Source organism: Ovis aries, chromosome 1, assembly GCF_016772045.2.
Source record: "Ovis aries strain OAR_USU_Benz2616 breed Rambouillet chromosome 1, ARS-UI_Ramb_v3.0, whole genome shotgun sequence".
Classification (NCBI taxonomy): Eukaryota; Metazoa; Chordata; class Mammalia; order Artiodactyla; family Bovidae; genus Ovis; species Ovis aries.
In genome coordinates this window covers 140,306,928-140,334,029 of record NC_056054.1, presented here as the reverse complement: position 1 = coordinate 140,334,029, position 27,102 = coordinate 140,306,928, and the positions used below count along the sequence as shown (strand labels likewise).

General features: G+C 43.3%; 1 protein-coding gene across 4 annotated transcripts in view; it reads left to right on the top strand.

Annotated features, from left to right (window-relative positions):
• Nucleotides 1–11,902: 11,902 nt before the first annotated feature.
• The window catches only part of CXADR (CXADR Ig-like cell adhesion molecule), a 69,445-nt gene continuing 54,245 nt past the window's right edge, over nucleotides 11,903–27,102 (top strand). For all 4 annotated transcript variants that reach the window (XM_012187131.5, XM_004002819.6, XM_042230085.2 and 1 more), the window contains exon 1: nucleotides 11,903–12,264. In XM_012187131.5, the coding sequence (XP_012042521.2) occupies nucleotides 12,030–12,264 (235 nt within the window). In that variant the 5' untranslated portion in view covers nucleotides 11,903–12,029. The remainder of the gene's footprint in view (nucleotides 12,265–27,102) is intronic.

Genomic DNA, 27,102 nt, shown 5'->3' with positions numbered 1-27,102 from the left:
AAGATGCCATACAGCCTATAAACGTAAAGCATTGTTATTACCTATGAGACAGAAAGCTGTCTCCAGTCAGAAAGAAACCAGCAAAACATAAAGTATTTGAGGCTTCAACTACTGCTATAACACATTCATAATCTGGGTATAAATTAAATGGGTTTAATGCTGGGTAAACTCAGCATCTTTGATCTAAAATGCCCAGAGCACTCTGCAAACATGAGGTCACCTCTTCTCAAAACACCAGCCACTGTAATTCATTCCTAAGAGTTATGACCCAGTTCACAAAGTTTACGTTTCTTTTTAAAGGTCACCACCCAAGGCAGATTAAAATCCCCAGAAGAGGATATAACCTCCTGGTTTATTCTCCCAGTCCTGTTGTTTGTTTGTTTTTCACTCAAGCAAACAAAAATACCTCAAAACGAAAATATAAACTATAGAGCACGGAGATGGGGACTTCCCTGGTTGCCAAAGGTTAAGACTTCACTTTCCAACACAGGGGGTGTGAGTTTTTGATCCCTGGTCGGGAAGCTAAGATCCCACATGCCTCATAGTCAAAAAAAATCAAATATTGTAACAACTTCAGTAAAGACTCCAAGAAAATAGTCCACATTTAAAAAACATTAAAAAAAAAAAGAAGAAGAAGAACATGGAGATGAAGGAAGAGGTTTTTGTTTTTGTTTTTTTTTTAAAAAAAGCAATAAACTTTCCCCCTAGGTAAATGTATTCTCTCAGTGGATTGCCATTTCCTTCTCCAGGGGATCTTCCTGACCCAGGGCTTGAACTCATGTATCCTATGTCTCTTGCACTGGCAGGCCGGTTCTTTACCACTAGTGCCTCCTGGTAAACCCCTATCTCTTTCTTCAGTACAGGGAAAATGAATACCTATGTATTGTTGTGGCATAAGAGAAAAAGTAGAGAAAAGGAACTGTAGATGAAAAAACGATGAGGATAGAGACTTTGGGCAAAAGAAGTAACATAAAGACAGAGATGAGAAGGAAGTCTGCAAGCTGACTCCCCTTCTTTCCTTTCAAAGAAAACCTTTAATATTATTGGTATCTTCAGAACAGCTTATCTTAGGGGTGAAGAAAGGGAGGGAGAGAGAACCAAGGCCCAAAGTAAACTTATCCCGAGCCTGTGAAAATCTTTTCAGTTCTTTTAAAATGATCTAGTCTGGATTAAATTTGTCTCTATATCAACACAGCCATAAAAGCTAATGTAAAAAAAATTTTTTTATTGGTGGGAGGGGTTCATGGAGGCAAAAATACCCAGGGCCTGTGAAAGGTAGCATGAGGCCTTAGAAATGCATTAACTTAGATATTTTAAAGAAAAATTGCTGAGAAAATCATTGACAAGGATTTATTTATTCTACTCAGGCACTAGAAAATCTCATGAAAACAACTGAATATAATGTTTTTCAAGTGATTCAACAAACCGAAAGGAGCCAGCTAAATGAAAACATCTGGAGGGCAATCAACAAAGGAAGACATGGTTTGATTTCTCTATATAGCTAATCTAGAGAGCACAGGATTGTTATTTTATCTAAAAGGGCTATTGAAGCGATGCAAGTGATAAGTCTCATTGAGAATTTATAAGTTCAAGCTCTTCCTCATGCTGGTTTCTGACCCTAATTTACATTAACTGTGCTCTCTGATAAAATCTATTGCAAAAAATTATTTTAAAAATTTTCCTAGATTGGTAGTGCCCCTAAGATCCCAAAAGAAGCTAATACAAATTCTCTCTCAAGGGAGGTATTTAAAAATCCCTCAGATGATTCACACAAAATTCCACAAATAAGAAGCCAACGATAAGAAATAATCATAGAACATGAAAAAAGAAGTCTAAAATAATCAAGAACCTGTATAAAAAACAAGGAAAAAGATGAGACACACAGATTTCAAATAAAGTAATTACTGTGCACCTAATCTATATTCAATATACTTAGAGAAATATGAGGGGTATTTGGAAGTATGAGTAAGGAATAAGAAACCAAACAAATAGGAAAAAAGATTAAATGTCTATAAATGAAAAATGTAGTTGAAATTAAAATCCATTCAGAGAACTGAATAGAAGACTCAACACAATTGAAGAGCAAAGTTGTTAACTCAAAGACAAAATTGAAAAAATTACCTGAGATTTAGCTCAGAATACCAAATACTTGAAAAATAAAAAAGAGTGAGATACGAAAGTTCGAATGAGGAGGTATAATATATATCTAACTGATATCTTAGAGGATGATAAAAGAATATGGGGAAAATAATACTCAACAAAATTGTGAATACTGAGATTTTTCCAGAATTGAAGCATGACAGTAATTCAGGTTCAGGAAATCCTTGGCTGGATAAATAAACAGAAACTCCGAACTCGACACATTGTAATGAAATTAACGAATTAAAGAGATCTTAAAAACAGCCAGATTAACTACAAAGATCATTAGATTAACTTCATTCCAGCAGCAAAGGAAGACAGAATACAGTGGAACAGAGTTTTGAAAGCATTGACGGAACAGACTGACAAGACCCAAACTCTATACCAAGAGCTCTACTTTTTAAGAAGGAAGGCAAAATAAAGATGTATTTTTAGACAAACAGAAATCACTTCTCAGTAAACAAAGTTTCCTCAGTAAAGGAATTTGTAAAGGACATACTTCTGGAAGAAGGAAAAGAAGTGGTTTGACATACAGGAAAAAATAAGGAAGACTGTGAGAATTATTGACTAAAGAAAAACGCAGAACCTGAAAGTTGTGAGTGAGGTTTTATTTGTGGACCATACTGAGGGCTATAGCCTGGGGAGCAGTCTCTCAGATGGTTACAGGTATCGGTTCCGAGGAAGTAAAGGGAAAGCTAGCATATACAATATACATCAATTTTCTGTTGAAAAAGAAAAAAAAAATACATGTGGTCAAACATCAAAATATTACTACTAGTAACAAAAAAACCAGACATCTCAAGTTAGTAATTTTAGTGCTTTGCTATATGTGGGAGAAATATCATTAACCTCAGATATGCAGATGGCACCACCCTTATGGCAGAAAGCAAAGAACTAAAGAGCCTCTTAATGAAAGTAAAAGAGGAGAGTGAAAAAGTTGGCTTAAAACTCAACATTCAGAAAACTAAGATCATGGCATCCAGTCCCATCACTTCATGTCAAATAGATGGGGAAACAGTGGAAACAGTGACAGACTTTATTTTGGGGGGCTCCAAAATCACTGCAGATAGTTACTGCAGCCATGAAATTAAAAGATGCTTGCCCCTTGGAAGAAAAGTTACGACCAATCTAGACAGCATATTAAAAAGCAGAGACACTAGTTTGCCAACAAAGGTCCATCTAGTCAAAGCTATGGTTTTCCCAGTAGTCATGTATGGATGTGAGAGTTGTACTATAAAGAAAGCTGAGCCGCTGAAGAATTGATGCTTTTGAACTGTGGTGTTGGAGAAGACTCTTGAGAGTCCCTTGGACTGCAAGGAGATCCAATCAGTCCATCCTAAAGGAAATCAGTCCTGAATATTCATTGGAAGGACTGATGCTGAAGCTGAAACTCCAATACTTTGGCCACCTGATGTGAAGAACTGACTTATTGGAAAAGACCCTGATGTTGGGAAAGATTGAAGTCAGGAGGAGAAGGGGATGACAGAGGATGAGATGGTTGGATAGAATCACTGACTCAATGGACATGAGTTTGAGTAAACTCCAGGAGTTGATGATGGACAGGGAGGCCTGGTGAACTGAAGTCCGTGGGGTTGCAAAGAGTCAGGCACGACTGAGTGGCTGAACTGAACTGATACATGAGAAGACGCAAGAGTCTGGCCTCACTGAAATTATTAGTTAGATATGCTTCTTTACTATCCAGGGCCTATAGCCAAAGCACAGAATGCTTCCTGTTTTTCTTCATCCTGAACTACCCTCCAGGTGTACATTGGCGGGGGCGGGCTGGGGGGTAGGGGAAGAGGGTAGTTGCAGTTGTTGACGGCTTGATCCTTGTAGAACTGGAATGGCAGGCAAAATTCTTTGTTTACTGGAATGGCAGGCAACATTCCCTTTCCACAAGACAAATCTAATTAAATAGTGCTATGTAACAACAACAAAAAAAAAATGGCAATATATAATTATGAGGTAGACAGAACAAAAACAATGGATTACAATAAATTAGGAGAGGGATTTGGAAGGAGTTAAACCAGTCTAAGATCCTCGTATTATTGGAGAAGAGTAGAGATGTCAATTCTCTTCAGGTCTTAAAATTGTCAATGTGCATGGAGACATTTAGCCCCAACTGAGGGCAGAGTTTTGAATAAAGGAGAATTAAACACATGCATTTGCCTCTACTCCTCCCAAAAGAAAATCTCAATAAATTATAGTAAATGGAACTTTTAAAAAGGCCTCCAGGCATAGGGACAAAGGTAAAAGGACAGAAGTTAACAATACCAACATTTTAGAAACTGAAAGCAGATGATGAAAGTTTACAGACAATGCACTCAACTAAGCCAGCAGTGGTCCAAGTGAAGCTTCAAATAGTTTTGAAACCAAACAGAACCCTGTGGCGTCCTCCTGGGTACAAATACTTTTTGGTCCTCCTGGGTACAAATGTGTCCCCATTCCCTATTTGTTGGAAATAGGCATTATTCGCTTTCCTTGACCTTCCCTGAAGTCCAAAAGGCGGATTCAAACAGTTGCCAATTAGAAAAGTGAGGGAGGGACTTCCCTGGATAGTCCAGGGGCTAAGACTCCAAGCTCCTAACACAGGGGGCATGGGGTCTAATCTCTGGTCTGGGAATTTGGACCCACATGCCATAACCAAGGAGTGTGCATGCTACAAGAGTTTTCCTGTAGACACCAGAAGACCCTATGTGCTGCAACTGAGATCCAGCCAAATAAATAAATAATCTTTGAAAGAAAGAAAAGTGAGTGCATGCAGAGACAAAGGAAGACCAATCAAGAAACAATAGTGTAGGCCTTCCCTGGTGGCTTAGTGGTACAGAATCCGCCTGCCAATGCAGGAGACATGAGTTCAACCCCTGTCTGGGAAGATTCCACATGCCTCCATCACCAACTCCCAGAGCTTACTCAAACTCATGTCCATTGAGTCAGTGAAGCCATCCAACCATCTCATCCTCTGTTGTCCCTTCTCCTCCCACCTTCAATCTTTCCCAGCATCAGGGTCTTTTCCAATGAGTCAGTTCTTCACATCAGGTGGCCAAAGTATTGGAGCTTCAGCTTCAGCTTCAGCATGAGTCCTTCCAATGAATATTCAGGACTGATTTCCTTTAGGATAGACTGGTTGGATCTCCTTGCAGTCCAAGGGATTCTCAAGAGTCTTCTCCAACACCCCAGATCAAAAGCAATTGATGCTTTGGAGCTCAGCTTTCTTCATGGTCCAACTCTCACATTCATACATGACAACTGGAAAAACCACAGCTTTGACTAGACAGACCTTTGTTGGCAAAGTAATGCCTCTGCTTTTTAATATGCTGTCTAGGTTGGTCATAGCATTTCTTCCAAGGAGAAAGCATCTTTTAATTTCATGTCTGCAGTCACTATCTGCAGTGATTTTGGAGCCCCCCAAAAATAAAGTCTGTCACTGTTTCTACTGTTTCATCATCTATTTGCCATGAAGTGATGGGACCAGATGCCATAATCTTAGTTTCTGAATGTTGAGTTTTAAGTCAACTTTTACACTCTCCTCTTTCAGTGTTATCAAGCGGTTCTTTAGTTCTTCTTTGCTTTCTGGCATAAGGGCAGAGATACCATAGGGGCAGAGATGCCAAGAGATACCTGGAGTAACAGGCAAATTTGGCCTTGGAGTACAAAATGAAGCAGGGCAAAGAGTTTTGCCAAGGGAATGCACTGGTCATAGCAAACACCCTCTTCCAACAACACACTAGAAGACTCTACACATGGACATCACCAGATGGTCAATCTCAAAATCAGATTGACTATATTCTTTGCAGCCAAACATGGAGAAGCTCTATATAGTCAGAAAAAAAAAAAAAAAAAGACCAGGAGCTGACTGTGGCTCAGATCATGAACTCCTTATTGCCAAATTCAGACTTAAATTGAAGAAAGTAGGGAAAACCACTAGATCATTCAGGTATGACCTAAATCAAATCCTTTACAATTCTACAGTGGAAGTAACAGATTCAAGAGATTAGATCTGATAAAGAGACTGCCTGAAGAACTATAGACGGAGGTTTGTGACATTGTATAAGAGACAGTGATCAAGACCATCCCCAAGACAAAGAAATGCAAAAAGGCGAAATGGTGTCTGAGGAGGCCTTAGAAATAGCTGAGAAAAGATGAGAAGCTAAAGGCAAAGGAGAAAAGGAAAGACATTCCTATCTGAATGCAGAGTTCCAAAGAAAAGCAAGGACAGATAAGAAAGTCTTCCTCAGAGATCAATGCAAAGAAATACAGGAAAACAATAGAATGGGAAAGACTAGACATCTCTTCAAGAAAATTAGATACCAAGGGAACTTTCCATGCAAAGATGGGCACAATAAAGGACAGAAATGGTATGGACCTAACAGAAGCCCAAGATATTATGAACAGGTGGCAAGAATACACAGAAGAACTATACAAAAAAGATCTTCATAACAACTATGGTGTGATCACCTACCTAGAGCTAGACAGCCTGGAATGTAAAGTCAAGTGGGCCTTAGAAAGCATCACTACGAACAAAGCTAGCGGAGGTGACAGAATTCCAGTTGAAATTCCAGTATTTCAAACCCCAAAAGATGATGCTGTGAAAGTGCTGCACTCAATATGTCAGCAAATCTGGAAAAGTCAGCAGTGGCCAAAGGACTGGAAAAGGTCAGTGCCTTTCTCTGGCATTGCAATTTTCATTGCAATGCCAAAGAATGCTCAAACTACCTCACAATTGCAGTCATCTCACACAGTAGCAAAGCAATGCTCAAAATTCTGTAAGCCAGGCTTCAACAGTACGTCAACTGTGAACTTTCAGATGTTCAAGCTGGATTTAGAAAAGGCAGAGGAACCAGAGATCAAATTGCCAACATCCGCTGGATCATTGAAAAAGCACGAGAGTTCTAGAAAAACATCTATTTCTGTTTTATTGACTATGCCAAAGCCTTTGACTATGTGGATCACAACAAACTGTGGAAAATTCTTAGAGAGATGGGCATACCACACCACCTAACCTGCCTCCTGAGAAATCTATATGCAGGTTAAGAAGCAACAGATAGAACTGACGAACAACAGACTGGTTTCAAATTGGGAAAGGAGTATGTCAAGGCTGTATATATTGTCACTCTGCTAATTTAACTTATATGCGTCATGCAAAATGCCAGGCTGGATGAAGCATATGCTGGAATCAAGATTGCCGGGAGAAATACACATATGAAACAATAGTGCAGCCACAGGGCAGGGTCCTGGGGCCTCCTCAAAGGATATATATAACAATATCTTTGAGTTCTTCTTCAGGATAAGGCGTCCATGCAGGTGGAGGATGGTAACAAGTCTGAGAACAAGATTTCTAGATTATCAACCTGTTACTGTTGTTAAGTCACTAAGCTGTGTCCGACTCTTTTCAACCCCAAGGACTGTAGCCCACCAGGCTCCGCTGTCTATGCAAGTCTCCAAGCTAGAATACTGCAGTGGGTTGCCATTTCCTTCTCCAGGGATCTTCCCGATCCAGGGATCGAATCTGGGTCTCCTGCACTGCAGGCTGATTCTTTACTGTCTGAGCCACCAGGGAAGCCCAATAAAGACTCATCTCCTCCCCAAATGACTAACTACAGTTAGCTTCCTTTTTCTCCCTTTAAAAGTTTCCTTGGTTGAGCAGAATCTTGGGAGTTGGATACAAGTCTGCCTTCTCCCCAGGTTGCTGGTCTCCTGAATAAAGCAACCTTTCCTTTCTAACCAACACTTGTCTGTGAGTGCTGGGTCCCTTACTAAGAAAGGGCAATTCATTTAACAGCTGTGAGTTATCTGTAAGCTTGGTTTGCAGATACCAAACAATCCATAATTTGCACATTCCAGAACTAATGAGATTATCTCACTGCCCATTCTAGGAACATAATTTCCAAGCAGACAGTAACAACAAAGGTTTTTAAGGTGTCAGATTATTTAATAAGTTTCAGATTATTGCATAATTTCAGCTACTGTTTATATGAAATAATGCACTAGTAAACCAAAGTCTAAAGAGGACTTCAAATAATTTTTTTCCCTTTTCCCCCAGTTTTAATGTAATTTCTAAAAGAAAAATACTTCACTAAATAGGATAAACAGCTCATTTTAAAGTTATTTAATTCTTAGATATACTCAAGTGTGTATGCTCAGTTGTGTCTGATTCTTTGTGGCCCCATGGACTATAGCTTGCCAGGCTCCTCTGTCCATGGAATTTTCCGGGCAAGAATACAGGAGTGGGAAGCCATTCCCCAATCCAGGGTATCTTCCTGACCCAGGGATCTAACCCTCATCTCTCTCTTACATCTCCTGCATTAGAAGGTGGGTTCTTCACCATGAATGCCACCTGGGAAGCCCTCTTTACCAGTGCTACCTGGTAAGCCCTTTAGAGATGATTCATTTGGAAAAATCTATATTCAGTAATCTAAAGAAGAAAACATTAATTCAGTGAAATTTACCTTTTAGAAGTACACTCTAAAAGCTATATTAAGACATAATGATTTGTGAGTTACTGTATGGATATTTACATACTCTATTAATATAGTCAATATATTAATATATGAATCAATTCAACAAATCCTGGGCAACCTACTATGGGCTATGCTCCCCAGAGTAAAAAAGATGAGTAATTTGGCCTTCTAGAAATATTCGGGAAAGAGAAGTGATTGATAGGAATGAAAATGCCTACCACAGAAGGAAGAAAAAGCAAGAATTGTATGACAAAGTATCAGAATAAAAGAGATTAAGATAAAAATAATTTGGGGTAATTTCAAAAGATTTCCTTTAGTAAGTGACTGAGATGACCCCGGAGGGTGCATTTGATTTCTACGGAAGGAGACACTCAAGATATTAGCAGCAACTTTATAACAAATGTGTGCTGCTTGGAAGTGATTCACTAGAAGAGTCCTCATAAACAGTCTGAAACTTTAATACGTCCCTGGTGGCTCAAATCATAAAGAATCTGCCTGCAATGTGGGAGACCCAGCTTCCATCCCTGGGGCTGCCCAGTTGGCTTCCTCCGTCCAGGTGGTGATAGAAGTAAAGAACCTGTCTGCCAATGCAGGAGACATAAGAGAGGTGGGTTCGAACCCTGGGTCAGGAAGATCCCCTGGGGGAGCGCATTGCAACCCACTACAGAATTCTTGCCTGGAGAATCCCATGGACAGAGGAGACTGACGGTCTAAAGCCCATGGGGTTGCAAAGTCAGACATGACTGAGGGATTAACAGGTCACATTTTTTCTCATTTCATAAAGTATAATGTGAAGTGAAGTGCCAGTTGCTGGTGTGGGTTGCTGTTTCCTTCTCCAGCAGATCTAGCCATCCCAGGGATGGAACCGGGGCTTCCCATATTGCAGGCAGATTCTTTACCTTCTGTGCCACCAGGGTGCATGCTAAAGTATAATTTGGTGCATAAAAATTCAACTTCCAAACATTTTATACCATACTTTCAACTATGGGCTTCCCTAGTGGGTCAGTGGTAAAGAATCCTGCGATGTAGGAGACAAGGGTTCAATCCCTAGGTCAGGACGATCCCCTGGAGAAGGAAACGGCAACCCACTCCAGTCTTTTTGCCTGGGAAATGCCATGGACAGAGGGGCCTGGAAGGCTACAGTTCATGAGGTCGCAAGAGTGGGAAACGACTTAGAGACTAACCCATCACCATCACCTTCAGTTATATCCAGTAGAATTCTTGTTTCCTCAACTAACAGGAAGTCCTTAGCAGTTACTCTGAACTCTTCTTAAATCAGCCAAGATTCCACCGGAGACAAGTTAAGCCAGGATTGCCGGACTTGGTGTTCAGGTATTTGTATTTCATAAAAGTTCTCCAATAATTTTAATGTGCAGCCAGGGTTGCAAACCACCTACCTAAATTGCAGGGGGGCAAGCTTGGCCTTCCTGATAACTGTTTCACTTTCTTTGCTGGTTTGATAAACATCAAGACTTTCCCATCACTTCTTACTAGCTTCCACTTTGACGAGCACTTACTATGTATCAGGCAACGTGCCAAGCATTCTTTCGCGAATTATCTCATTTAATTTTCATAGCTACCTGTGAAAGTGTTAGTCACTCTGTGGCGTCTGACTCTTTACGACCCCATGGACTGTAGCCCACCATGCTCCTCTGTCCATGGAATTCTCCAGGCAAGAACACTGGAGTGGGTTGCCATTCCCTTCTCCAGGGGAATCTTCCAGATCCAGGGATTGAACCTGGGTCTCCCAACTTGCAGGCAGATTCTTTACCAACCCAGCCACCAGGAAAGGCTCCATGAGGTAGGTGCTATTTCCAAGTTACTTGCCCAGTTATTGCCCCATTCTGGAGAACTCACCCACTGCTTTTCTCCTCTAATTCATTCCTGATAAGGAACTCTTGGGAACACCGAAGTCTCTCAGTAGTTTACTGTCAGAGATAGTAAAACTCTGCCTGCCGTGCAGAAGACTCAGGTTCGATCCCTGGGATGCGAAGATCCCCTGGAGAAGAGAATGGCAATCCACTCCAATATACTTTCCTGGAGAATTCCTGGGACCGAGAAGCCATGGTGGCTACAGTCTATGGGATCACACAGTCAGACACGACTGAGTGACTAACATTTTCACTTTCAGTTATAAATAAACATTATCTGCAAAGACCAACCAAGGAGAAGTAGCAAAATGACAGAAGAACAAGTATGGCCAGCCCCTGGAGGCAGAAGCGACATCGCAGGGCTGACAGGGAGAGTCTGGAGATTCAAGATCTCATTCCCAGGTCTCCCGATCACCGCCCTCTTCCCCACCCCCAAGCCTTTAGCTGTCCCTACTTATCCCCACTTTTCAAACTCATTGATCCTTGGCCAATCTCAGGGCTGGAATAACCTTCAAATACAAGGGAGGAAACCCAATCTGGGTATTTCCCAAATTAGCTCCATCATTATTGAAGACTCGGAAAAGCCTCTAGCCTTCTAGTACAACAGCCCAAAGGACCCTACCTTATGGGAGCAAATGCCCAGGGGCTGCCCAGTTGGCTTCCTCCTTCGAGGTGGCGCTAGTGGTAAAGCTTCCCTGGTGGCTCAGACTGTAAAGAGTCTGCCTGCGGTGCGGGAGACAGGGGTTCGATCCCTGTGTCGGGAAGATCCCCTGGAGAAGGAAATGGCAACTCAGTCCAGTATTCTTGCCTGGAAAATCCCATGGATGGAGGAGCCTGGTGGGCTACAGTTCACAGGGTCGCAAAGAATTGGACACAACGGAGCGACTTCACTTCACTAGTGGTAAAGAACCCGCCTGCCAACGCAGGAAACATAGGAGAGGCAGGTTCGATCCCTGAGTTGGGAAGATCCCCTGGGGGTGGGCATGGTAACCCACTCCAGAATTCTTGCCTGGAGAATCCCATGGACAGAGGAGCCTGGCGGGCTACAGTCCACAGGGTCGCAAAGAGTCGGACAGTTCAGTTCAGTTCAGTCGCTCAGTCGTGTCCGACTCTTTGCGACCCATGAACCTCAGGACGCTAAGCATACAAGCCCACTCCGGGATCCTTAGGTGGGAAAGCCCGCCCCAGCAGCAAATCTCCAGAGGTAGGAGGCGTGGCTGGAGGCTCCTACCCCCGAGGGTGGGGTAAGTGCAGGCTGGACCAACTGCTTTAGCAGCCCTTTTGCGTCGGGGGTCAGGTGGGCGAGGGTTGTCTCGTACCTTGCCTTTAAGCCAGGGTACGACAGCAGTTTAAATCGTCTGGGGAGAAGAATAGCTGGTTCGACCCACGTGCACCAACCCGATTTAACTGAAGGCATGGAGGCGTGGATCCAGGCGCCGGCTTGGGGCGAGTGGCTGCTGGAGCACCTCAACTCCCGAGCTCCCCCGGGCAAGAGTGCTTTCCCGGGAGGGTTCCCCGGGCTCCGCGTTGCCGTAGCAACCCCACGCACCCGACGGGGATGGCGCGGGCCGCCTTGGCTTCGCTACTACCGGAAGTGACGTATTTCACCTGCCGAGCGAGGACGGGGTGGAACCAGGCTGCGAGGTGCGGCCGCCGCCAGCCAGTCGGGAGCGCGCGAGGAGACGGGAGGCTGAGACCCCTGGGTGAGGGCCGCCTACCTGCCGTCGTCTCCCACGGCCGGGCCGCCACCATGGCGCTTCTGCTGGGCTTCGTGCTCCTGTGCGGAGTGGCGGGTGAGTCGGGGGGGCGGTTCTGTCCCTCGGGTCCTCCTCGCCTGGCCAGCCCTCGGGCGCTCGCTGCCCGCGGCCACCCGGGAACAATGAGGCGTGGGGGAGGGGGCGGTTTGGGGGCGCTGCGGCCGGCGGTGGCGGTGCGCGCCGAATTGCGCCGGGGTGGTTCTGCAGCACCCGACGCGCGAGCCGCGTAGGTGGGGTCGCTGGGAGGGGAGCCAGGCGGGGACGTGGGGTGCCTGGTGGCGGGGGGCGGGCAATGTAGTGCGGGGGGTACCGAGCCCCGGGAAGAGGGGGCGGCGGCGGTGGAGGGGCGCTCCTGGCGCGAGCGGGTGGGCGCGGCGTACTGGGTGCGCCAGGCGCTTCTCCCGGACTATTCTTTGCTGCCGGTGCAGGCTTTGCTTTATTTGCTCTCGCCCTTTCCCTTGTTGGCTGCTGTGCCGTGTCCGTCCAGGGTTACCCGATTTCAAAAGCCTTGGGCATCAGCGGATTTTCAGGTGTCTAGCTGCCCAAGCCAGGAGACCGAATTACAAACGCCATGATTAAATGTTACACTGAGCTTCTCAGCGCCTTTGATCGTCCAGGCTACCTCCAGGAAAGAGGCGCAGAGCGATCTGTAGGCTGAGCATTCTCGGTCTCTGGGAAAAGGCGAGCTCGAGCTGTACAACTAGACGGTAACTCGGAGAAGTAAACCGTGGAAAATCGGAAGTAGGTTCCAGAAAAAAAATGCAGTATTGATTTCGGCAGTCGCCGGGCCGAATGCAAAGGAGAAATTAGTAACCTTGAGTTTATAATGTTTTGATTCATGTTGATGATAAGATAGGATGACTTGTACGGGGTAATTCCGAAAGGATCCGCCAAGTACATGTTCCACTGAGCCTTTATCAAGGGAGGGGGAAAAGGCTTTTAAAATAATGTGGACAAAAGACGTACTCATTTGATAGTTTTAAAAAACGGATTTGTTTCCATGTCCGGGCTTTAGCCTACTGATCTTGTTATGTCAAAGTAAGCACTTGTCGCATTGTTGAGCCAAAAGATTTCAGTAAACCACTCACAACAAAACATCCATCGGTGGGACCCTAGGACGCACACTTTGTGTAGCCCCGGAAGGATAATTTTAAGCATTCTGAAGCTGGATGGAGTGGCCCGTTGTGTTGGGATGGCTCTCTACTTCCTGTTGAAACGTTAATTCCATTGTTGGATGCCACAGCTGTGAGCATTACTCATGGGATCAACATTCTATTAACAAGTCTAATTTTCGATCTGAGTCTGTGTAGCATTACCTCCACCTTTTTAATGCTTGTCATTTCGACATGGCTGAAATATCCAAAGTAAAGCTTCCGGAAAAGATGAACGATCAGTTACCATTTTAGGTGATAGGTTTTCACCTTGTTTTAGTCTAGGACTAAACTGAAGAAGTTGAGAACATTGTGATCTCTGTGGAAAAAAAAGGAGAAAAATGTTTTAGGCTACATCTACAGCAGAGAAGTGGAGGAATATAAACTTTATAGAGGATTCTCCCTCCGCTCCCCCCAGCCATATCAGGATAATTTCATTTTTTCTGGATGCCTCACCTTGGTAGGCACAATCTAAACCCAGGATATTTTAATAGGTATAGAGTCCTGCTGCTTATAATCTACACACTATGGTACAGTGTGTAGGACTGTTGTCTTCAACTAAACTAGTTGTACTTCAGTTTTCCGGCTTAAGCAGCAACTCAAAAACTGTAATTGATATATGGCTTTGAGTATTTCTTCAGATACTTCTTGACACTTGAGAACTTTATTGCCATGAACTCAGTTTGAGTGGTAACACAATTGGAATCTGTTTTACAGTTGGCAGCATAAGGTGGAGGCTGTCGTTAAAAATGAGCCATTAGTAGATCGTCCTCTAGCGCTGTCTCTGTGTGGGTTGCAGAGTTTTGTGGTGTACTCTGGTTGCTGGTGGAACACTTTCATTGCCTTCCGAGTAGCAAGCCATGCCGCTAGTAGTTGCAGTAGTAATAGAGTAGTAGCAGTAATAGTAAAAGTAAGGCTTGATCTTGCAGTTATTAAATGCCAGGCACTGTTGTAAGGGCTTTACATACACTTATTTAATGTACCTTGCAGCCCTGGAGGATATGTATTGTAATGATCCCAGCTGCACAAATGGAGAAACTGAGGGACGACGTGGTTGTATAACTTTACTTGCCAAGATCATAGATTTCCTCCTGAATCCCTGCTTTTATCACTGTGCTATCACTTTGTTCTTTGATTACCTCTGATCGTCACCCTAAATTAACATCGCTGGTTATCTGTCATTTATTAAGAACTTGCTGTTGGTTTGACCACATGCCAGGTACTGAAGGCTTTTATTAGTAGCCTTTTATTAATAATTTTATAATCTTGGTCGAATATTTTCTGACATGAGGATCCAGGGCTTGGACTGGTGTTGCAAGCTTATGTGGCGCATGACCCAGCAGCACTGTTGTCTCCTAGGGATGGCAGTGTTAAACATTTGAGGTGCTGCTGCTTTTCACAGTATCAGTCTGAGTGAGAATAAAGCATTGGCCAATGAGTCTGGTCTCCAGACTACTTGTTAGCCATTCAGTGACAACAGGACCCTGTTCTCTGTGAGCCTCAGTTGGTTTATGTGTCAAGAATACTTATTGCTTTGCTTTACCGGGAGTATTTTCCTTTACTTAAAAAAAAAAAAATGAAGATTATTAGATGTGAACTTTATTCCCTCTATATGCCTGTCTCTTAAGTACATGCCTGTATTTATACCACAAAAGTCCCCATTATACCTGGGCAACAGTTGCTTTTCCTCCAAGGCAGGCCACCCAGCATTGGCTCCTTACCGTATCTGTTGTGGGGTTTCCATAAAATTACCCAATATATCTCACTGCACTGGGTCTTGGGCCTTATCTGTGTTGCTGTTCACTGTTACAGTCCCAGTGTTAGCTTGTGGTGCCTAGCAGATAGCAAGCGTTCAGCAAATGTTGACCGACCAGACGTTTTCAGCCTCTTTGCCACTAGGCTTAAGGATATGATACAGCTGTCATCAGTTACATCTCTCATTCTCTCCTGGTTTCACCCCCCTACTTCAATTGTCAAAGGTATCAATAATCACATGCCAAATCCATCCATTTCTTTGGAGCTCCATGACACCTGTTTTGGCTCCTTCCTTCCCACTCTGTTCTCCTGCCCTTCTCTGCCTTCTTCACTGTGTCCCTTAAATGTCAGCTACCCCCATGATTTGACCTGTAGCCATCTTCTCAGTCTCCATCTGAAACCTGGATGACTTAATCTATCCATCACTGCATTCTCAAAATAGTCACTAGGGACTTTAAAATGTTGCCAGCTCACCTCTCCTTTGATTTCTGGGCCACTGTTTCCAACTGCCTTCAACATTCAGCCTTCCACTTTGCATGCGCTTGAGTACCTGAGACTCTCCAGGTCCTCAGCTGAACTTAGCATTAGTTAGCTGATTGAATGGTCCAGTCATTCAGATATTTATGGCCTGCTGCATACTGTGGTTGTGCTGGATATCCCGACAATTATACAGGATTTTGCAAGATGCGCAAGATTTGATGGCGTATTCCCAGCAGATAGAGATCTGGAAGGAAACTCAACTTGCCTTGGGAGCTGAGACATTCAGGGCATATAAGGTATCTAACTAGCCCTTCTTTTGATGTTCAGCCGAGTCAGAGGGACGTGTGGGGTGGAGCTTAAAGTTTTGCACGCTAACAGGTTCCACGTGATGTCATTGATGACTGCACTTTGGGCAAAGGCCTGGAGACTGTGTGGAGAGCTTAGGGGAGGATCGCTGTCTGTCAAGTAAAGTGTTGTCTTGCCCCTTGCTGCCCAGGGGTGGCACTAAGAAGCTCATGGAGGTGTTAAAGAAGAGAGCCTGTACACTGAGAGTGATTCTCTTGAAGAGTGTAGAGCTCCACGGTAGATCTGGAGGCAGGGAGAACCATAGCTCCAAGGCAGGAATCCATCTAGGATGACCTGGACATGTGCAGTCCCTGGAAATACAGCAGGAGTGATGCTGGGCCCCCTCTTTCATCTGAAAAGTTGTTCTGAGGGCGGTGCAGTGGAGCCCAACCAGTATCTGGTTGAATGAGTGGGCAAGAAAAAGCTGGAGGGAAGGAGTAAGGCTTCTGGCTTGAGTGGCTGGTGATGTCACTAATCTACAGGGAATCAAGAAAAAAGAGGTAAATCTTAGATGACTGAGCTTTGGACCAGCCGTATTCGTGGTGGATGCCTGAGGGGAATGGAGGTGAAAGAAATCCAGTGGGAAGATTCCAACAAAGGACTGGATCTCAGGAGAGCAGCAGAGATGGGTGGTACAGAATTGAGAATCACTGCTGATAGTTTGGCATCTATGTCAGGTTAACCAGGAAAAGCAGGTAGGACTCGAAGAGAAGGTGAAACGTAAAGCTGTGGAACATCTGCGTCTTACTAGATGGTGGGAAGTGAGGAGCTGGGGACAGTAAGGAGTGATGGGAATGTCAGAGAACTAGAGGATGAGGGGGTCCCAGAAAGTGATGAAGAAATGAGACCAGTGGGTCTTACTTTAGGAAATTGTTGAGAACATTTGGGAAGTTACTGATTCCAGAGAGAGGACAGTTCCTATACTGAGAGTAAGGCTAGATTTTAGTACATTGAGGAGTGGACATCAGGTAAGTAGAGAATGTACTTAGAGATGTACTTTTCACTTGCCATTGGTTTGATAGTGTGTGTTGCTGGGACTTCGCTGGTGGTCCAGTGGTTAAGACTCCATGCTTCTATTGCCGAGTAGCAAGGGTTTGATCCCTGGTTGGGGAGCTAACATCCCGTATGCGTGTGTGCATGCTCAGTCATGTCCGACGCTTTGCGACCTCATGGACTGTAGCCCGCCAGGCTCCTCTGTCCATGGGCATTCTCCAGGCAAGAACACTGGAGTGGGTTGCCATTTCTTCCTTCAGGGGATCTTCCCAACCCAGGGATCAAACCAGCGTCTCCTGCATTGGCAGGCAGATTCTTTTACCACTGAACCACCTGGGAAGCCCTTTTAAGATCCCACGTGCCCAAACACAAAAAAGTAAAAACAAAACAAACAAAAAAAACCAGTGCATGTTGCACATGTGCCCTTAATTTCAGGGGACAGTAGCAGACTCCATGGGAGAATGTAGAAACCCGAAGATAAGAGCTCTAACTTGTAAGTGTATGTTTAATAAAGTGTGTGTTTACACACACACACATACACTTTCTCATGTTCTTTTCCATTCTAGGTTATTACAGGGTACTGAATATAGTTCCTTGTTCCATACAGTAGGTGTTTTTTGTTTATTTAGAACTCTCACTTCCAACCACCCCCACTTGGAATCTTGTTGACATGATTATTCTTCCCTTGAAACAGTGTATTCCTCTTTACACTCACTTCAGGACTCTGAACCCTTTCGCTTCCCATCTCATTTGTCTCTTATGTAGGGATTCCCGTCAACTTTAAGGAAGCTTGAATATCCTTCCTGACATGCCCTCAACCCTTATATCCGTTATATCCCTCCTTAAGCACTCCCCTGTCTCTCTTTTCTCCACCAGATCTCTTGAAGGAGTTTGCTGCATTTGCTGACTCCAGTGACTTCCTTCAGGTTCATTCCCGTAGAATCTCATTTTCAGCCCCCCCTGTGAAACTGCAGTGGCCGCCGTGGCTGCATCGCACAGTGGACATGTCGCACTGTCACCCTCTTAAAGCGAGAATGGCTCTGTTGACTAAGCTCTTTTCCCCTTGAGTCGTCCCTCGTCGTCCTTAGTGGATCCACTCTCCTCCCTCTGCCTAAATGTCCGTTTCTGGCTTCGGTGACCGTTTCTGTCCCTACAGCCTCCAGCTGGTCTCTGGTCTCACTCACCCGAAGCTTTGCCCATAATGTCAAACCACTCGCTCAACACCGCTGCTTACACTTTGCACGGGCACCACCGATCAGTCGAACCTGTCTCCACACCACTGTTCTCTCGCACATTAAATGGCATTTTCAGCCATCAGACTCCCCAGGCAGAAATCTAGGCACCTTACTTGACTTTTCCTATTCTCTCCTCAACTTACACCCGTGTTTCTAGGTCACTTGTATCCTTCCAGCCACCACTCGTAGTTCAAAGAGTACTGCCATCTCTTAAGATGGTTGAAATAGCTTTCTAAGTGGTTTCTCATTGAGTGAATAAATGGGGAAAGATGGACCAGGCAGGAATTTCTGCTTGTTGGCTTCAGAAGAGACCTGGAGCAGGGGCAAGAGCATTTGAAGATCAAGAATAGGTGTATCATTTGAAGAGGTGAGCAGGGCTGGGCCCCGTGTCCTGCACAGGCTTGCTTTGTGTGCCAGTTCTGCCACGTGCGCAGTGTTGGGGTGAATTTGTATTACTCCTCCAGTCTCATCGTAATCCTCTGCTTGCAGCCTGTTCTCCTCCTCCCTTCAGTTCCTCCTTTCCTCTATCATACTCAAGTGTAAGTAATGAAGTAAAGGCAAGAGTTGAGACTGGTAGCTTTTGTTTTTTTCAGACTTTTTATATCGTATTGGGGTGTAGTCAGTTAGCAACCGTGTGGTAGTTTCAGGTGAACAGCGAAGGGGCTCAGCCATACGTGTACATGTATCCCTTCTCCCCCAAACCCCCTCCCATCCAGGCTGGCATGGAGCTTTGAGTAGAGTTCCATGTGCTGTACAGTGGGTCCTTACTGGCAATCCATTTTGAATATAGCAGTGTGTACAGACCTTCCTGAACTCCCTAAGTATTCCTTTACCCTGCTTCATTTGGTGGCCAGCAAGTAAAGGATGTGAACTTTAATTTGATAATTATTAAAGTAGTTAACAGGCTTCCCTGGTGGCTCAGACGGTAAAGAAACTGCCTGCAATGCCAGAGACCGAAATTCAGTCCCTGGGTTGGGAGGATTCCTTGGAGGAGGGCAGGGCAACTTACTCCAGTATTCTTGCCTGGAGAATCCCCATGGACAGAGGAGCCTGGCGGGCTAAAGTCCGTGGGGTCACAAAGAGTCGGACACGACTGAGCGACTAAGCACACAGCACAAAGTAGTTAATTATTTAGGTAGCCTGAAAAATAATTAAAAGTCAACGAAAATGAGCTTATGGCTTTATCTTACTGTCTTTCATCCACCTTGCTTTTTAAATGATTTATTAAAATATTCATTTGTTGATTTATTTTGGCTTTGCCGGGTCTCATTTGTGTCTCCAGAGCTCTTCACTGTGGCATGCACACTGATCAAGTTCCCCAGCCAGGGATCAAACCCAGGCCCCCTGCATTGGGAGCACAGAGTCCTACCCACTGCACCACCACGGAAGTACCTTGCATTTCTAAAGAAAATAATGTTGTAGAATAATTTAGATTGATTTTGAAATTAGATTGTTAAGAGTGTGATGCTAAGTGGAAGTAAAGAGCAGTCACCTTCTCTAGCTCTGGCTCCTTTATCTTCTACCTAATTTCTTCAGTGGGGCTGAAAGTACAAATGGCAGAGAGTGAGAGGGTGGGGCACTCATCCTGGCACAGTGATCTGTGCAGGCAGGACGCTGGTAGTTCCTGGTTTGGGGATCTCTTGGGAGCCTGTTATCAGTGTTCTTTGTAATGTGTTCAGTATGTTGACTCCATTGCTGTCTCCACACGGAAGAACATGGGCAGGAAGTTGAACATGTTTCTGCATTGAGCGGCGAGATGGTGACTTAAAGGGACATTTTATCTCTTTAGTCCTTTTCCACTGGTTGTAGGCTTTCCCTCCCCTCGTGGACTCACCCTTTCTGGTTTCTAATAATGAGTTAGCCAGTTGAAGTTTAAGCCTTAAAGGCCTTTGCTTGACTCAGCAGTATTTGCAGTTCATTTTAATTGGCAGGATTCCGGGAGAAGAAAAATGATTGCCTGCTCTGTTGAACAAGAGGAGGTAGGATAAGGGACAGTAACAGCCTATTTTTAGAGTGGGTGTGAGATCGGGGACATAGTTCAGTTTGTCCTGTGATAGTTGGTGAGAAAAAGGATTAATAGTCACATTAACCCGTGTTTACATACTGAGACAATGCACTTTTCTTTAGAGACTATTAAATCACTTCCATTCTTTCAAAGGTACTTTACAGATTCGAGTGGGAATAACTTTGTTTCATTTATTCCTAAAAAATATCAATAAAACTGTGTTTAGATTTCGAGAAGCAACAACAGAGCTCATCACGGTTCCCTTTTCACGTCTCCATAGTGTCACTGTATGTTCTGTGTGAGTTTTATAGGTTTCTCCAAAGGAGGAAACACCGATCAAAATGCTCTCAAGGAATCTCAAGGAATAATATGCAGATGCAGTGAAATCAAATGTGCTGCACCACATCTTTGTTGAATTGTTAGAGTGACTCGAGTTGACCCTCCTCAGCTCTCAGACTCCCCAGTGAAGAGTGCTTTGAACTCTTGAATACCAGGCGATTCCCAGGGGGGTTTTCTTTAATGAACCAGACAAAAACTTTCAAGTGTTTGTGCCCTGGATAGTTCTACAGTAAGAATTGAGAAGACTCTTTGACCTACTTGGTTGTACAACGTGAAATCTGAGACTTATAGAAGGAACTGGTGACTCGGGGCTAGAAGAGTATCTTACTGTGTTTTTAAAGACAATTTCACACGCATCTCATTTGAATCCAGTCTCCTGACAGCCTATGAGTAGAAGGGACACTGTTTTTTTTTTCTATTTTTTTTTTTCCTAACAGGAATCAAGTCATAAAGCCAAGGCCTGAGTCCAATAAATTATGGCATTGGTCCAGACAGTGCCGTCCTAGTAGAAACATAATGCGAGCCACACATGTCATTTAAAATGTTCTGGTAGTCACATTTAAAAGTGAAAAGGAAAAGGTTGAAATTAATTTAAATATAATTTTGTTTAACCCAGTATATATAAAATATTAATTCTATATGTGGTCAAACTGAATATCAATAACTTTTTTTTTCATACTAAGTCTTCAAAATCTGGTCTGTATTTTTCCTGCAGCACATCTCAGTTTGCACTAGCCACATTTCATATGCTCAGTAGTCGGATGTGGCTATCACACTGGTTAGCACAGGTCTAGAACCTGGAGCTTTAATTCCAGTCACCTTCCACTATTATTTAGTTTCAGAACATGCTACTGATTAAAACAGCATGGGTGTGGTGTGCCATCAGAACAGCTTTCTCAGTGGGAAGTGCCTTTGGAATTGCTGTCATGAGATTTTATCTAAAATATTTGTGTCACATAATATTCCTGTTGGCAACAAGTTAAATAAAAGTCTCACTTCATATTTAGTTTCTTCAAATCATTAGAGAATTATATAAACTGTCTTTATTTGATAGCTATATACATTTGTATTTTAGATATAAGGCCAAAACCCAAATATAGGGGAAAAATAATATTTTTAGCTTGCCCATGAAGAAAATAAATGCATTTATGGAAATATCAAAAGTAAGGATAGAGTGGTCCCTGGTGATGGTTGCTAGGGAAATTTGAATTCATTTTGGGATATTAGAAAGGAAATCATGCCAAGATTAAGGCAGTCAAGTTAAATATACTTACAACAGGAATTTTTTTTTGTTTTGGTAACCTTTTCCTTACTAACTTCACGGTTTTTCACAAGATCAGTTTATTTTCTTGTTTTGCTATAATCTCTTTGCTTTTTTATTTTCTGTGATCTCTCTAAGACACTTCACTGGAGTTTTTTGTTGTTGTTGTTTTCGCCATGTACTCACTTTTTCCTCTTTCATGTTAATTAAAGGAAGAAAAGAGAGCCTGAGGGTTTTTTGAACAAGAAGGCAAAGGCAGATTTCTTAAAATGGAGCGATACATACTATTCTCTGAAGGTGATGAAAATATTCACCATGGCAACGGATCTGCTTAACCCATAATGCAAAATACCCAATTTGCATTTGTTTTGCCAGAGAATTCTGAAATTAGCATCTCTGTATTAAAGAACATGAGGAAAGTAGTATACTACATAGATTGAAAAAGGCTGACACTTAATTTTAATCAAGAAATGAAATTTGAGTTCTTTCCTTAGATGAGTCTGTTTGTGTGCCCTTGAGGAGAGGAGGAAGGAGTGGGTCGCAGTCCAGTTCCACAGATACAGTCTGTGTGCTCACATTCCTAACCCCCCCGTTTGGCTTTACATTGTAATTTGTGCTTTAACTGCTCCTGATTTATAAGTTCCATATTCAGTTTCTCATACAGGACTGCAATCGCCATAGAAGAAGTTTGGGGGAATAAATAATATGTACATGTGGGTTAGGTCTGGCAGTAGATTCTTTTGGAGACAGGAGGAAGATGTCATTCCAATACTGTGGGCAAGCTTCAGTCTGGAGGAGGGTGACTGGCATTTAATCCTGAATAAAATAAATAAAACCATAAATGAGTAGATAAGTAAATGAATAAATAAAGAAAAACAGGTACAGATTAGGGCAGATGTGCTGTGTGATGTAAAAGCCATATGGTTTTCTGATTATTCTCTCGAGGACCCACTGCTTCTCCAAACCATTTCCCCCTTCACCTTGTATGCCAGCCCTTCAGCCCACTGTTCTTACTGTCCACTTGGCTACAGTTTTGTTTTTTTTTTAATGTACATTTTTATAAAGCATCAGAAATATAAAGGGTGGAGCCCACAGCGAGGCTTATTGGATCTTAGTTCCCTGACCAGGAGTGGTAGCAAGCTCGCCAAGTCCTAACCACTAGACCACCAGGGAATTACCAGAACATCATGTTTTTTTAACAAAGACAAAATAAAGACAAGTTTTCTGCTTTAATTCCTTCACCTTTTAAAATTCGTTTTAAAATAAACCTTTGATTTCCCTGCTGGCTCAGACAGTAAAGCGTCTGCCTGCAATGTGGGAGACTCGGGTTCGATCCCTGGGTTGGGAAGATCCCCTGGAGAAGGGCAGTGGCAACCACTCCAGTATTCTTGCCTGGAAAATCCCATGGACAGAGAACCCTGGTAGGCTACAGTTCATGGGGTCGCAAAGAGTCGGATACGACTGAACAACTTCACTTTCTCTCTTTTCTTTCGCTTGTAGAAAAGCGTGCTGTGCTGTGCTTAGTCACTCAGTCATGTCCAACTCTTTGTGACCCCATGCACTATAGCTCACCAGTCTCCTCTGTCCATGGGGCTTCTGCAGGCAAGAATATTGGAGTGGGTTGCCATTGAACTCGGGTCTCCCACATTGCTGGCGGATTCTTTACTGTCTGAGCCACCAGGGGAGCCGGAAAAGCGTGCAGTTTAGAGCATTATTTACCAGTGAGAGAGCATAATCACAAAGCAGACACATCTATACAATTATCATCCAGGTCAAGAGACAGAACAAAACCCACCATCAAAAGTCCCCTTGTGCGCCCTGCAGTCATTTCCGCCCCTGTCTTCTGCTTTCTAACAGCATAGATTGGCGGCGACACTGTATACACAGAATTATACAGTGCATGCTTTTCTGCCTGAGCTTGGCTTCCTGTCACGTTGGTACAATTGCTTCTGTTGGATAGCTCTGGTTTATTCATTCGCTTTGCCATATGGCATTCTGTCATGTGACTACCACAGTTGATTTGCCCATTCTACTGTTGATAGACATGTTTCTCCTCTGGTTTTCTGTTCTCATGAAAAATGTGGCTATGCCGTCCCCAGCCACGTGTTTCAGTGCACACGGTAACTATGAATGGCATTTCTGGGGTCTTGATTACACACCTGTTTAGCTTTAGGTGATGCTCCCAAATGTTTTCCAAAATTAATTGTACCAGTTAACACTCCCTTCTATAGAGATGAGACTTGCTCCAAATCACTGCCTTTTTTCAGTTTGTTCTGCTGAGTGTACAGTGCCACATCATTGCAGTTTTCTTTTTTAAATGCTATTATGGCAAATTTCAAATATATATAAACTAGAAAAAAATGACATGATGTTATGATATAAAATTAGAAAAAACATATGATAAATGTTATTTATCATACCAAGAAACAGTGGGATAAATGTCTTTGCTCCTCTTCATCAGCCATCAGCTCGTCGCCGTTGGACTCATGGTACCATTCTGCTGTCTTTCCACTCTTCTCCCATTCCTTTTCATATATTAAAGATTTGAACCAGTCTCCAAAAGCCTCTCTCAATTCAGTCACTCAGTTGTGTCTAGCTCTTTGGGACCCCATGGACTGTAGCACACCAGGCCTCCCTGTCCGTCCCCAGTTCCCAGATCTTGCTCAAACTCATGTCTGTCCAGTCAGTGATGGCATCCAACCAGCTCATCCTCCTCTCTTGTCCCCTTCTCCTCCTGCCTTCAATCTTTCCTAGCATCAGGATCTTTTCAAATGAGTCACTTCTTCCTATCAGGTGGCCAAAGTATTGGAGCTTCAGCGTCAGTCCTTCCAATGAATATTCAGGACTGATTTCCTTTAGGATTGACTGGTTTGATCTCCTTGCAGTTCAGGGGACTCTCAAGCGTCTTCTCCAATACCACAGTTCAAAAGCATCAATTCTTTGGTGCTCAGCTTTATGGTCCAGTTCTCAAATCCATACATGACTACTGGAAAAACCATAGCCTTGACTATGGACCTTTATTGGCAAAGTAATGTCTCTGCTTTTTAATATGCTGTCTAGGTTTGTCATAACTTTTCTTCCAAGGAGCAAGCATCTTTTAGTTTCATGGCTGCAGTCGCATCTGCAGTGATTTTGGAGCCCAAGAAAATAGTCTGTAACTGTTTCCATTGTTTCCCCATTTATTTGCCATGAAGTGATGGGACCAGGTGCCATGATCTTAGTTTTCTGAATGTTGAGCTTTAAGCCAACTTTTTGACTCTCCTCTTTCACTTTCATCAAGAGGCTCTTTAGTTCTTTTTCACTTTCTGCCAAAAGGGTGGTGTCATCCGCGTTTCTGAGATTATTGATGTTTTTCCCAGCAATCTTGATTCCAGCTTGTGTTTCATCCAGCCCAGTGTTTCTCATAATGTACTCTGCATGTAAGTTAAATAATCAGGATAACAATATACAGCCTTGAGGTACTCCTTTCCCAATTTGGAACCAGTCCGTTGTTCCATGTCTGGTTCTAACTGTTGCTTTTTGACCTACATACAGGTTTCTCAAGAGGCAGGTTAGGTAGTCTGGTATTGTCATCTCTTTAAGAATTTTCCACAGTATGTTGTGATCCACACAGTCAAAGGCTCTAGCATAGTCAATAAAGCAGAAGTAGCTGTTTTTCTGGAATTCTCTATCCACATTTTTTTGTGCCTCTTATATTCTAGGTAAATACTCCATGTCTCTCCTTTGTTACAGCAGAAGAAATGTCCTTCCCTCGAATCTCATTTAAAATTATCTTATCCCTTTTTTCTAGGTCTCATTGTTTCCTTCAGTCTCTGCGTGTTCTGTGTATTTAACCTCCCATTCCCCTTTCCTTCTGACTTTATAAACATGCTCTATATTTCTCACTTCAAAACAACCTTTCCTTGATGACATATCACAGTGCTATTTTTCTCCTACTCTTAAGAGCCACGTTCCTCAAAATAGCAGTCGTTTCTGTCTCTGCTCACATACTCAACTTCTGTAGTTAGGAATATCCCTCCCCAACCTGAAGGCTTTAATTAAAAAAAAAAAAAATCATATTTGTTCTAGGTTGCCAGTGAGGTTCTGATTGCCAGATCTAGTATATACAAGGCTGTGTCCTTTATTTACATAACAGATTTTGAGTTCTGTATCTAAGGTGCTGCTCAGTGTGAGGGATAAAAGATACTTTCCCAACACTACATGAGTTCATTTCCTAGTAGGAATGATGGGTTTTGGAAGACAACAGTAAGTTTTCATACTGGATACTGTTTATCGAAGGGATGATACCTAAGAGCTTTACATGCATTATTGTATTTAATCTCTATGTGGAAGTAAGCGTTCTTACTGCTAATGCTCACTTTATAGTAGAAAACATCAGTACTTAAAAGACTAGAAACTTGCCCTGCCTAAGCATTTGGTAGGGCTTCCTAGATGGTGCAGTGCTGAAGAATCCGCCTGCCGACGCAGGAGACCTGGGTTTGATCCCTGGGTCAGGAAGATGTCCTGGAGTAGGAAATGGCAACCTGCTCTAGTATTCTTGCCTGGAACATCCCATGAACAGAGGAGTCTGGTGGGCTACAGTCCATGGGGTCACAAAGAGTTGGACACAGCTGAGTGACTAAGTACGCACGCACGCAAGCATTGGTAACCTCGGTTTGAATTATAGCACAGCTCGGACTTCAGAGCCCATGCTGCTTGTAGGCAGAACTGCTTGCACAGTTTAGCCTGCTCGTATTTCAGAAATGGCTCACTTGCCGTGAGGTAAGCCCAGACAGCTGTCAATACTGGCATTGAGTTGTGCGGGGAAGGGAGGGGATGGGTGTTGGGGGAAGGCTTCTTGTTGGTTGGTTGCTTAATTGATGGTCTAAACTTCGGACATATTTAGATCTGAAAAAGATAATGCAGTTTAACACCCTTAATTTATGTTTGAGCCCCAGAGAAACAACATGTCCAAAGTGATAGAGGTTTTTTGTGTGACAAACTTGACAACAGATCCTAGTCTGGTATATCTCTTGTTTTAAAAACAGGGCAGCCCATACGCCTGAACTTTGTGCTACCTAAAATGCTGTCTTCTTGGAAATCTAGTATAGGAGAGGAATAGCGAAAATTCCAAACCTTCTTCCACCACAGTGACTGGAAGGGGGTCTAATAATGTACTCACTGTATTATTTTGTGGTGATTTTTTTTAAAAAAGGAAATCTCTTAATGTCCAGGGCTGTTGGCTCATGGACTTCTGCTTGCAGGGTGAGTGTGGCTTGGGAGCCAGTCTGCCTTGATTTGTATCTTGCTCACTTAGTAGCTTAGGTACCT